Consider the following 12,409-nt stretch of genomic DNA (forward strand, 5'->3'; position numbering starts at 1 on the left):
CATTTTAGGCCAAGGGCAATAGAGTAAAATCAATCTTGATCATTACGTTAAGGCTTAATATTACTTGCCACTTCTTTCTGTAGAGTTGACTCGCTTCCCCAAAAGAAAAAGCCTCCTCATCATCTCTCTTTCACATTCATCTGTTTTCCTCTTTTCTTTGTGAGTTTAATTAATATAACTACACTATCATATTATTTTTATATATTTATTGTTATAGATAACATATTTTACTTTTAAGATTTTAAGTTTTGTACTTCTACAGAATTACCCGTAAATACTATAGTTAATAGCAAAAAGCACTCCTATACCATTATTTTTATGCAGAGTTTCATGCCTCATTCTTCCTTTTATGTATCTAATCTATCACTCTTTTTTGTATTAAAACACGCCTATGAGTTGACCAAATATTTTTTCGATGACATAAGCGCGTGGAGGACAACTCATTATCGAGGTGTATTTTAATACAAAGAAAGTGATAGTTTAAATAGCTAAATGTAACAATGGATAGATGAGTTATGAAACTTACGAAAAAGTGATGTTAGTTTATATGTATTTTTGACCATTAACTCTAAATGTTATTTGGATGACATGATAGTAAAAATTTATTTATACTGACGATGATTATAAATATGAATTGAGAGTCTTTCGAAAATAGCGTCCTGTCTTTCAACATAGGAATAAGGTTTGCTTACACTCTACCCTCGTTAGATCCTACCATCCTCAGACCTTACCGGTGACATTACACTGTGTATGTTGTTGCGGATGTATATAACTTTTTTTTGTTTTTTGTTGGGGTTTTTACTTTTTTGCATAAATTCTTTCCCATCCATCCCATAAATGCATTTGTGTTGTATTCCTCTCATTTTTGCTTTTCCTTTACTGTTTCTCTTTTTCCCTTCTCTCTCAACACCACCCACCCCAAATCAAGAACCTCACCTCTTTATCTCTCTCTTTCTCTCTTTTTAGCAATAGATTTCCTCCATTGCAAACCAAGCTTCCACCTTTACAGCTTTCTAATCTAAGGTCTCTATTCCCTCCACATTCACATTACCTACCAACCATTTTTTTACCAACACCATTAAAATAAAGTTGCATTAAGTTAGAACAGTTCCTTTTGGCTCACTTCAACCAACACCCTTCAAAGCTAGAGGTTCTTTGCAACTGTTAGCTTTTGTGTGTTCTTTGGTGTTCACTTCTGCATTGGCTTATCTATGCTTTTTGCGTCTCTTTTGGTGCAAAAAAAGAGACTTTTTTTGCTTCTTTGGGTTCTCAAAGAAGAAGATCAAGGGGGTTAAGTCTTGTTCTATAGATCACTGGTTCAAAGGTAGCAACTTTTTTCTCTTGGATTCACATCTTAACTTTGGTATGAAGTCATTCTTTTCTTGATTTTGTTCCCATTTTGAACAGATTTAAACTAGTTTTTCTTGGAAAGTTGTGATTTTTATTTTTGTGAATTCTTGATTTGCTTCATGAGGAAGGGGAAGTGTTTTTTTTTTTAATTTTTTATGGCCACTGTTGTAAATCTAACTGCTAGGTGTTTTACTTGGAATAGTTGTATTGTGATGTCAGCTGCCTCCAATTTAGTTACTTTGTCAATGTCTAAACTTTTACTAATTGTACTTGAAAATTTAATAATTTTGACTTGACCAACTACTTTGTTTTAGTAAAATCATAAATGAAGCTAGTGCAATTACTAGCGACAATTGTAGATATGTGTGTTGTGACTTAAATTGTTTGTGGGATAACAGGAGGCAATGGAGTAAATCTGAGTCTTGAATTTGGAGGAAAAAGCAATTTGGTTCTCAAATGTCTTCTGGGGAATTACATAGTGAATTGTCTAAGAAGACATCATTTTTGGGTCTCAAACTATGGGTTGTAATGGGCTTATGTGTTGTTGTATTTATCGTCGGGATACTCTGTATGCTGTCACTATGGGTAACATGTAGGAGAAAATCTAGAAGAACGCTTGACGGGTATTCACATTGCCAAATACCCAATATTTCCAAGGATATCAAGGTTGACAGAGTTGGCGCTGAGAATGTCCACGATCATCCTCAAAGCTTAGTTCTGACCATTAATAATGATAAATCAAATGATACGACATCTGAGAAGATGTTTGTCCATTTAAATAGGAGCAAATCGAGCGATGCTGATAACATTAGTCAATGCAGTTCGATATATCATCACGAAAGGGGGTTTAGTTCACAGTCAGGGGAAGAGGGTAGTTCAGGGACAGTGAGGAAACAACCGTCGTATGGAATTGCAATGCCTTCTCCTTTGATTGGCTTGCCAGAAATCTCACAGCTCGGGTGGGGCCACTGGTTCACGCTTAGAGATCTTGAACTTGCAACAAGCCGTTTCTCTGCAGAGAATGTGCTTGGTGAAGGTGGATATGGTGTAGTTTATAAAGGCAGGTTGATCAATGGGACAGAAGTCGCAGTGAAGAAGCTCCTAAATAATCTGTGAGTATGACTTTGAAGTACTTCTACAGGTTCTGTACAGTGACTATTATTTATGATCTAACAATGAATTGCTCCATAGTGGCCAAGCGGAGAAAGAATTTCGGGTTGAAGTAGAGGCAATTGGTCATGTTAGACACAAGAATCTAGTGCGTCTTCTTGGTTATTGCATTGAAGGTGTTCACAGGTATTCTCTTTTTTCAGATCAAATCATGCCCTTCTTTAAGTATGTTAAGTTTTCTGTGCTATGACTCTTTATTTCGCAATGTCAACCACCATACGAAGTTGTCAATAATATATTACCTAGAGAAATATGTAAAATAAATTTTGACCAAATATTTAATACTTGGTCCATTCTCAGCCTCGGTAAAGTCCATCCGATTTCAATTTAGTTGTACTTTCATTAACATTTACTTTGTTTTGGCTACAAAGGATGCTGGTTTATGAGTATGTCAATAATGGAAACTTGGAGCAGTGGCTGCATGGAGCTATGAGACAACATGGTACACTTACATGGGAAGCCCGCATTAAGGTTCTCCTTGGTACTGCAAAAGCGTAAGTTTCCCTGTTAAAAACCGATTGACAGCTTCATTTTTGTTATTTCCCTTGACATTCCATTTTCCTTGATAACTTATTTCTGCTGCGCACACTCTTTTAACTCATTTAAGGTTAAGCCATGACCTTATAGAAACATTTTAATTCCCAAGTAGTAGTCACTTATTGCTATAAGCCTTTGCATTTCTCACTATTCCTTAATGCGCTTCTATTATTATACAGTGATATGAAACTTGTTTTATTTGCAGGCTTGCGTACTTGCATGAAGCCATAGAACCTAAAGTTATCCACCGAGACATAAAGTCTAGTAATATCTTGATTGATAACGAATTCAATGCCAAGGTCTCTGATTTTGGATTGGCAAAACTCTTGGACTCAGGAGAGAGCCACATCACCACCAGAGTCATGGGCACATTTGGGTACGAAACTTCTCTATCTGAAGATGTTTTATTCCTACTCTGTCCACCTTGGCTCTTGTTGAGGTGTTTCCATAATGAAATACTCAAATTTCTTTCTCATTTGAATTCCAGATACGTGGCTCCAGAATATGCTAATACTGGATTGTTAAATGAGAAGAGCGATATTTACAGTTTTGGTGTTCTACTGCTAGAAGCAGTGACCGGTAGAGATCCTGTGGACTACAGCCGACCTGCTATTGAGGTACCGAGAGTGAGTGATATGATGCATATAAATGTAAAATTGTGTTCACTTCTTGCATTTAGAAACAAGCATTTTTATGGTTCATGTTGGGCAGGTTAATCTTGTTGAATGGCTCAAAATGATGGTTGGAAATCGGAGGGCTGAGGAAGTTGTGGATCCTAACCTTGAAGTTAGGCCTAGTACTCGTGCTTTGAAACGGGCGCTACTGGTTGCACTTAGATGTGTTGATCCTGACTCAGAAAAACGACCCAGAATGAGCCAAGTAGTTCGAATGCTTGAAACTGAAGAAGTTCCTTATCGCGAGGTACAGTCCATTCCTGACATTCATATCTCCACTCCATATGATTTCTTCTTTTCGTCCTTCTTCATTTTGGCTACAAATAAAGCTTCCTTTCAAACAACCTGAGATGTCAACCATTTATGTTTTCAAACAACCCTTTTATGTTTTCAAGTTAACATTTAGCATTCCAAACATTTGTTCATAGGAAAGAGCTTTAAGCCTGCATAAAGGAATATTGGGTAACGTGGAAGTTTTGGTTTTTTTATGGTGAATAGTACTGCTCTTGTATTTGGTCCATGTGAACTGCTGACATAACCTCAATAAAGTTGCATATTACCTCTCTCACTCTGCACTATGTCCAAATTTTATCTTTTGGTTAGAATCACTAGGCATAGGAACATTTTTGTTTAGGGTAGAGCAGATGTTCAAGTACTTTCATATCCAAAAACAAGTATACCTCAACCCAAGCAAGTTGAGATCCGCTATATGAATTCACATGTCTATGCCACTCTTTTAAGCTCATTTTTAATGGGGTCAGGTGACTATATGATTACTTTCTCCATGGGGTAGTCTTAGAAAGGGGTTCTTGATCAAGATTAAAGAAATAGTTCTTTTTCTTCCCTTTTTTTTTTACTAATAGGAGTGACAGTCTCAGTGGATGGTGGCTAGTTACAATATCCCGTCGCCTATTTAATATGAAACGATTGTTTGATGTTTGAACAGGACCGACGAAACAGAAGAAGTAGAACAGCTAGCATGGAAATAGAATCAGTAAAGGAGAGTTGCAGCAGTTCAGCTGATGTGGAAAGCAAGGTGGGGAGAGCAGATAGCAGTACATCTGATACAATTCATGGATAGGGACTCTGACACACATGCACATGACTCTTCTAAGTGGAATGTATAATTGCATTTTATTACCCCCCCTCCCCCGCAACCACCCCCCATTGAGATTTAAAAGCTTTCAGTAACCCAATGAAGGATTTTCCAAGTTGGTTTTCTGGAAAGATTCCTCTGAATGACAGAATGGTAGTAATTGAATTTATGATAGGTCGGCCCCCACTTGGTATTTGAAGCATTGGCTCTTCTTTCAGTGCTGCTTCTGTTGGCAGCTAACTGCATGAAAATGAGGACTCTTGCTATGTCATACTAGTAGAGAGAGAGAGAGAGAGAGAGAGAGAGAGTAGAGAGAGATTATTTATGTACAGATATGTTTTGAGAATTATGTGTTATTGTTCTTTCTAAATACATTTTGATCATCATTCTTGTCTCTTCTGTGTGGTTCTACTCGAGTAGGTATTTAAAAGGGCACGCCTCTTACATTTGAGTACTCTTTCTTTGACAAAAAAAATCTACTATGTGGTGTTCTTGGAAAATACCGTTGTGAAAAAATGTTTTACTGATTAATTTTCCGGTTCGTTTGAGTGCTACATAATGTTTAATAAAAGTTGAAATATATGCAACTAGCGTCCATGGGTATAACATTGTGGTCAATGAAGTGGAGGGTAACTCTCACGGTCTAAGCCAATGACACGTATTGTTTGCTTTGGTCTAATAGGCCTTATGTTTTAGTCCTTGGAGGCTATGCCATCATCAAGTCCAAAAGTGTGTACAATGTGAATTATGCTATGTCTTATAAAATTTCACTTTCTTCTTCCCTTTTGATTTAGGATTCAACTAAAGTATCACATGTACCTCTTCTTCGGGAGCTTGCCTGCCTAGAAGCCTGTTAGTTTTTCTCCAAGATTTGAAGTGTCAAGCTCAAGTCCCAACGAGGCAAAAATTACTAGACGATTTCTTTCCATCTGTCCAAGTACCCTTGGTAGAAGCCTAGAAGGTAGTAAGTAGCCGCTGGAATTAGTTAGTTAAGGTGTGTGCAAGTTGGCTCAAACACCATCATTATAAAAAAAAAAAAAAAAACAAGATTGTTTGTCCCCGATTAGTGGAAGTTTTGATCTTTTTTGGTAACAATTCAAGGTAATCTAAAATGATTTCATCAAGGACATTTTCTGCCATATTGACCACATCATTACATATGGTTAATTATTCTCATTGTACTGAGGAAACCAACTTTAATTGCTATTATCATCATATCCCTGTTGTAATACATTAAAGAACGATGGTCTTTTGTACAAGTGAAGCTGGAGTTTGTTTTTCACATTTGCGGTCCCCTCTTTGGGAAAGTCCATCAAGTCGCTGGCAGAAAAATTTCTTTAACTTGTATCCATAAATATCTTTGATTCACAATGATTGAGAGAGAGAGAGTTGGCACATGTAGCTGATTGTATTCTTTAGCATGCCTCGCAGCATTTGTCCTTGTGGTTGTGGGACACTCCTCTAAGGATAGAGCAAATGCCAAATCTTTAAGCATACTATAGTGTACTATTCTGGTGTATGCCAAATAGTTTTCCATCACCCAAATAGGCAGTGTGGAATTAGGTAAAATTCAAAGTAGTCACTTTTCATTCAGCCATCTAATTAAAAATTAACTATTGTTATGAAGTTTCAAAATTTACAGGTGAAATTTCAGGATATTATCATGGAGTTTCAATTTCGACATTCGAAACTCCCATTCCAATGATTATTTTTTAAAGACGGCTGAAAAATAACCGGTGAGCGCTATTTCCACAATCTTAAAGTATTGAGCTGGCCCCCTCTGGCCTTGATCAGGACTGTATGCAATAGGACTTCACGTTGATACGTCTATCACGAGGCTCATTCTCATTTTATACAAAATCTGGGGTCAAATATGAAAAGCCATCTTTTGACTGGTTAGCAAGTTCATTTGTTAGCTATTAATTCCAGGCCAGGAATCCCTGACCTGAATGTAATCAGGGGTGGGTTTTGGGTGAAGCCTCTAAAGCCTAGGCTTTAGGCCTCTCAATTTTGGAGGCCCCATTTTTCATCAATATAGTTTATTTTTGAAAAATTATAAAGTATTCTAAGTACTTTTTGTCATTAAAAGGAAATAGAAAATAAGGCCCCTAAATCAGTAAGTAATATATAGTATATAAATACTACAATCTCTAGGAGTATATTGACCAAAAAGAAGGCCCTTGATTGGTTTCTCTATAATGCCCAATCTATTTTTAACCTTTCTCTAAATTTTAATATACTTCTACGCTTTTATGTTCTTTATTTCTCCAAGAGAGTCTTTGACTTGTATTGTCATGAAAGATACAGTGTATGAATTTTATATTTTTGTTTTTTCTCGGGCACCAACTATTGCAAGAGGTATATTGAAGCATCAAATAAGTGTTCTCAAATCAAGTTATCAACTTCTTGAATCAGGTTTTATTATTTCAAATTTTTAGTATTTTTTTCATCTACAACTTGCTTGTTTTGATATCTTACTATGTAATACATATATTGTCTCTTTAATTATTTATTAGAATATAAAATATGTCAACTAGAAAATTTGAATCCGGTTGTTCAAAACTCAAGAAAGAAGAATTGAATTTTTGATACAATCTAAAAAGGAGCTTTTGGGTAAGTAAGTGAGACATCTGACATAGATCCTCAAAAAGTACACTTCAATGAAAAATAATAATGAATTCTTTTTTCTATTCTTGTTTTTGTGATAAAAAAGTTAAGACCCCTCATTGAGGTTTGACTTTAGGTCCCCAACAGTTTTGAGCCGCCCCGAATGTAATTTTTCACTTCCAAAGTCCAAGAATTGGAAAGAAACGGGTCCAATGGGCAAAATCAATTTCGAACATTCTTTAGGGGCAAGAAAGGACATGATGTTGCAAGATTATTATATTTTGAGCTGTCACTAGATTCTTTCGAATTTTTTTTAAAATATAAAAAAAAGAGTTACTAGGAAATAATCTACTACTACGATAGATACAAAATTGTTTAGTGAAGCACCTCAGGAGGCCGGCTTGGAAGTGAGGCTTGGTACCCAAGTCATCCAGAAGAAAAGTAGTTTCAAGTATCTTGGGTCTATTATGCAAGGCAGCGGGGAGATTGACGATGATGTCACACATCGTATTGGGGCAGGGTGGATGAAATGGAGGCTTGCTTCCGGAGTGCTATGTGACAAGAAGGTGCCACCACAACTTAAGGGAAAGTTCTACAAAGCGGTGGTTAGACCGACTATGTTGTATGGGGCGGAGTGTTGGCCAGTTAAGGTTTCTCACGTTCAAAAGATGAAAGTTGCTGAGATGAGAATGTTGAGATGGATGTGTGGCCACACCAGGAGTGACAGGATTAGGAATGAGGATATTCGGGACAAGGTGGGAGTGGCCTCGGTGGAAGACAAGATGCGAGAAGCGAGATTGAGATGGTTTGGGCATGTGAAGAGGAGAGACACGGATGCCCCAGTGCGGAGGTGTGAGAGGTTGGCCATGGATGGTTTCAGACGAGGTAGGGGTAGGCCAAAGAAGTATTGGGGAGAGGTAATTAGACACGACATGGCGCAGTTACAGCTTACCGAGGACATGACCTTAGATAGGAGGGTTTGGAGGACCCATATTAGGGTAGAAGGCTAGTAGATAGTCTCATTACCCTGCCTTATTAATAGTCGCATTATCGTAGTATAATTTCTTGTGCTCTAATTTATGCTATTATGCTATTATCTGTTATTTCCTGTGCTTTGATTATTCTATGTTATCTGTGTCGCTTGCGTTACTTCATTTCCATATCGCTTTGAATCTCTTAGCCGTATCTGACCTCTTTTTATGTTTTTATTGAGTCGAGGGTCTCTCGGAAACAGCCATCCTACCTTGGTAGGAGTAAGGTCTGCGTACACTCTACCCTCCCCAGACCCCACGTTGTGGGATTTCACTGGGTTGTTGTTGTTGTTGTTGTTGTACGATAGATACCAAATTATTAGAAATTGGCAATTCTTCTGGCTAATTCCGAATTGGTGTTTTTTAAATGCAAGCTACATATATTTTCACTCTTTACAATCATATGATTCATGCGCTAAGACTTCAAATCAGAAAGTCCAACTTCACAACTTTGAAGGTGCGAGAGAGGGAGAAGGGGAGGGGGGGGGGGGGGGTTTGAATTATAATTTTTTGATTTATTAGTCGACTACTTAGACTCAGTAGTCGACCGTTAGACCGAATAAATGTAGAAACTAAAATTGCAGAAAGTAATTGACACACAATATTTATACTGGTTCGGATCCAATGTGAATCCTACATCCAGTCCCCTTGGGTTGCAAGGGTGATCTATGCAGCTCTTTAAAAGTAAGTTTGCTACAATGTTTGTTTCAATGGAGCTCCTACGTCTACACTCAAACTCTCTTCTTCTTTTGATACAATGCCTCACCAACTATACTATATCTCTTCTCTTTTTTTTGTTTACACTATAAAACACTCAGTATTACAATGCTTATGAAAAGTAAAGCATAGAGCTTTGAGAAGTTGAGATGAAAGTATATTTTTCTTTGTCTACAATGGAGCCTTTAAATACTTGCTGAAGTCAGTATAGGTTCTTTGACAGAGATGGCAACCTAAGAGTGTTGATCCTTGAAAAAAGGAATATGAGATCCTATTTTACAAGAATAAGGGCAGAGCTTTTCGTGTAGCATAATTTCCTTCCTTAGTTTCCACACTGTCAATCTTCTACTTGCTTGAGATGGCTTGTCTTGGTACTTGCTTTCCTTGTTGATGCAGATTTGATTGATCTTGATTATGTCTTGATTGATATCTTCCTTCGTTGAGTGATCATCTTCCTTTTGATACAAGTGAATATTTTTTGTGGTACTTGATGCAGATTTCGCCTGACCTGGAACTTCCATTATTAACTTACTTCCACAAATAGGCATTAGCGTCTATCTCATTTTATTGACCTTCCCTTGTGCAGCAAGCTGGGCTTCACCATAGTTTTGGACCATTTTATTGGGCCTATCCGCATCTTTGAGTATTGTCTCTTCCCTTGTACAGCAGGCTGGGCTTCACCATAGTTTTAGACCATTTCATTGGGCCTATCCGCATCTTAGAGTATTGTACCTACATAGCAAACATGTCATCATTAAAATCTTAACACTAACAATCTCCCCATTTTTGATGATGACAAACAATACTCAAAATAAATGTAGTCAACTTCCCTGTATAATGTGCTTCTTCTGAATAGTTGACTTAGTGTTTCACTTTTGTAGTTGATCAGGGAGCTCCCCCTGAGTAGTTAACTCCTCTTGTATAGTTGACTATAAACCTTTCTCCCCCTTTTGGCATCAGTGAAAAAAACACTTAACATGTAGTACCATAGCATAATTAAAACATAATAGAGTTGAAAACACAGTTATGCTGGATAGCCAGCCACAAAAACAAACAAAGTGGACTAGATCCCACAAAACAGATTGTCCAAACATCTAAAAAAGACACCCAAAACAGGTGGTGCACAAACACATGAAGTCAACTTAAGAGTCCTGGTCTTCCTTCCGCGCCTGCTCCTCTTGCTGTTGTTGGGAAAATAGACGAAAGAAGTATGCTAGAGTGTTGACCATAGCATCCTTCATGGCGTCCAATGTCCTGTCATCTTTGTGGGAAGAGCATTCACACTTGTTTGCGGTTTGGCAGGAACCTTGCCTGCTTCTTTTAAACCTTAATCTATCGAGCTACGTCTGCTCCAGCTTCCTTTATGATGTCTCATACTTTTCCAATTGAAACTAGTTGGACACTAGGAGATCTTTGAAGGTTTCGAGTTTTACATCAATGGCAGTCAACTTAGCAAGAACATCACTAGAATGGTCGACTAAAGGAGGATTTGAAGAGGTGGAGGGTCTGAACTGATCAGAGACTGGAGGACAGGAATTTCAGGATCTTTGTCTTTTTTAAGAACCCACACATCATCTATGCAAACATACCCCATATTGAAAAAAGCACGAGAATCGCAACACTGCTTAACAAGAGTAGGTGGATGGTCATCAAGATTCACATTGTGGGCCTCCATGATACGAGTAATTAGCATGCCATAGGGAAGAGTGGTAGGATCAGAGGTAGATTCAAGCATGCGATTAATAACCAGAGAGGACAAACGGAGTTTGCGTTTCTTGACTAAACAATAAGTGAGTAAGGTGTCATACTGAGTCAGAGTGGAGAGAGATCCTACACGAGGCATGATGGTGATAGCAATGATATGGGCCAAGACAAGAGTTTCAAAAGACAGATTGGGGCCTAACTGTGATGGGAGAAGACCAGAGTTTTCAAGATAGATAGCCTGTTTTGCTTGTTCATAAGTCACTTCAAAATCAGAGGGCCAAGAGTTTTTGGGTATAGTAGAAAAATCAAAACTTTTGATGTTGAACATTTTGTCAAAGCCTTTACAGTCAAAGAGAATGTGAGTGCCAAACACAAGAGTTTCAACTTCATCATCCTTAGTGGGTCTAAGATTGGCGTAAAACATGTGAATATGGTGCTCATAGATTCTAGTAGGAGGGTAAGAAAAGATATTTATCCATCCTTGATAGTCGAAGAACCGCTGGATGAGACAATGCTGGGATGAAAGAACATCAAAATCAACAATTCTACCGTGTGCGTAAGGTTTTCCTTTGCGAGAATGAAAGAAATCCTGGTTTGGAGTGGTCCAAAAGTTACGATGCTCAATGAAGGCATTCTCATAGTCGAATTTGAACCATTTTACACAGTTGCCATCAACAGTACCTCTTTTAAGGGAAGAAGAATTTTCAGAGTGTTTAGGGGAAGAATCAACAGACCCATCAGAATCTATCCTAACAGGAGATGGGGGTTTTCCTTTGCTTTTGGTTCTGGTGCTTTTGCGAGTGGAGATTGGAGAGGTTTTGTGGTTTTGGCCATGGTGATGAAGGAAGAGGGATTAATATTTGGGAAAGTGAAAGGTGAAAAGAGAATAAGTAGTATGAAGAGTTAGATGAAGAGTCGCATGGGAAAATAGAACTGCCGAAGTGTCAGATGAAAGGAAGTGAAGGATGGAAAGACATGACCCAAGAGAGGGTAGTAAATACATAGTGGAAAAAGTAATTATGTCAAGTGTGCAAATCAAATCAATTAACCCAAAGTTGTACACAAACGTTCCTTATGCAGAATATTTTTAACAAATATATGATTAAAAAATATAAGACATTATATGGGATACAGAACCATTCGTAGTGAATGTCTAAGCATGCAAAATCTTTCTTCTAGTAGGGGCTTAGTAAAAATATCAGCAAGTTGATTCTTTGTGCACACAAATTGTAATTCTATGGCTCCCTTAAGAACATGATCTCTAATAAAATGATGCTTAATATCTATATGATTTGCCCTAGAATGATGCACATGATTTTTAGATAAGCGAATAACACTAAAGTTATCACATAAAATTTTAACAGGTTTAAATAGCAGATCATAATCACTGAGTTGGTGAACCATCCATAGTAATTGAGCACAACATTGTCCGATAGCAATGTATTCAGCTTCAGTAGTGGAAAGAGATACACTTCCTTGTTTTTTGCTATTCCCAGAAATTAAGGACTTTCTAAGAAGTTGAC

General features: G+C 37.6%; 1 protein-coding gene across 3 annotated transcripts; it reads left to right on the forward strand.

Moving 5' to 3' along the window:
- Positions 1 to 843: 843 nt before the first annotated feature.
- LOC132617068 (probable receptor-like protein kinase At2g42960) lies at positions 844 to 5,213 on the forward strand. Of its 3 annotated transcripts, none has more exons than XM_060331956.1 (8): positions 844 to 1,363; positions 1,749 to 2,462; positions 2,542 to 2,646; positions 2,892 to 3,014; positions 3,263 to 3,433; positions 3,545 to 3,683; positions 3,769 to 3,978; positions 4,678 to 5,213. In XM_060331956.1, the coding sequence occupies exons 2-8, from the start codon at positions 1,807 to 1,809 to the stop codon at positions 4,810 to 4,812; spliced, it is 1,539 nt and encodes a 512-aa protein (XP_060187939.1). In that variant the 5' UTR covers positions 844 to 1,363; positions 1,749 to 1,806; the 3' UTR covers positions 4,813 to 5,213. The 3 variants fall into 3 exon arrangements, with proteins under 3 accessions (XP_060187939.1, XP_060187938.1, XP_060187940.1); XM_060331955.1 differs by having other exon boundaries at positions 844 to 1,324; XM_060331957.1 differs by having other exon boundaries at positions 845 to 1,324; positions 3,545 to 3,674.
- The last annotated feature ends 7,196 nt before the right edge of the window (positions 5,214 to 12,409 follow it).

The sequence above is a fragment of the Lycium barbarum genome, chromosome 11 (assembly GCF_019175385.1).
Source record: "Lycium barbarum isolate Lr01 chromosome 11, ASM1917538v2, whole genome shotgun sequence".
NCBI classification, from domain to species: Eukaryota; Viridiplantae; Streptophyta; class Magnoliopsida; order Solanales; family Solanaceae; genus Lycium; species Lycium barbarum.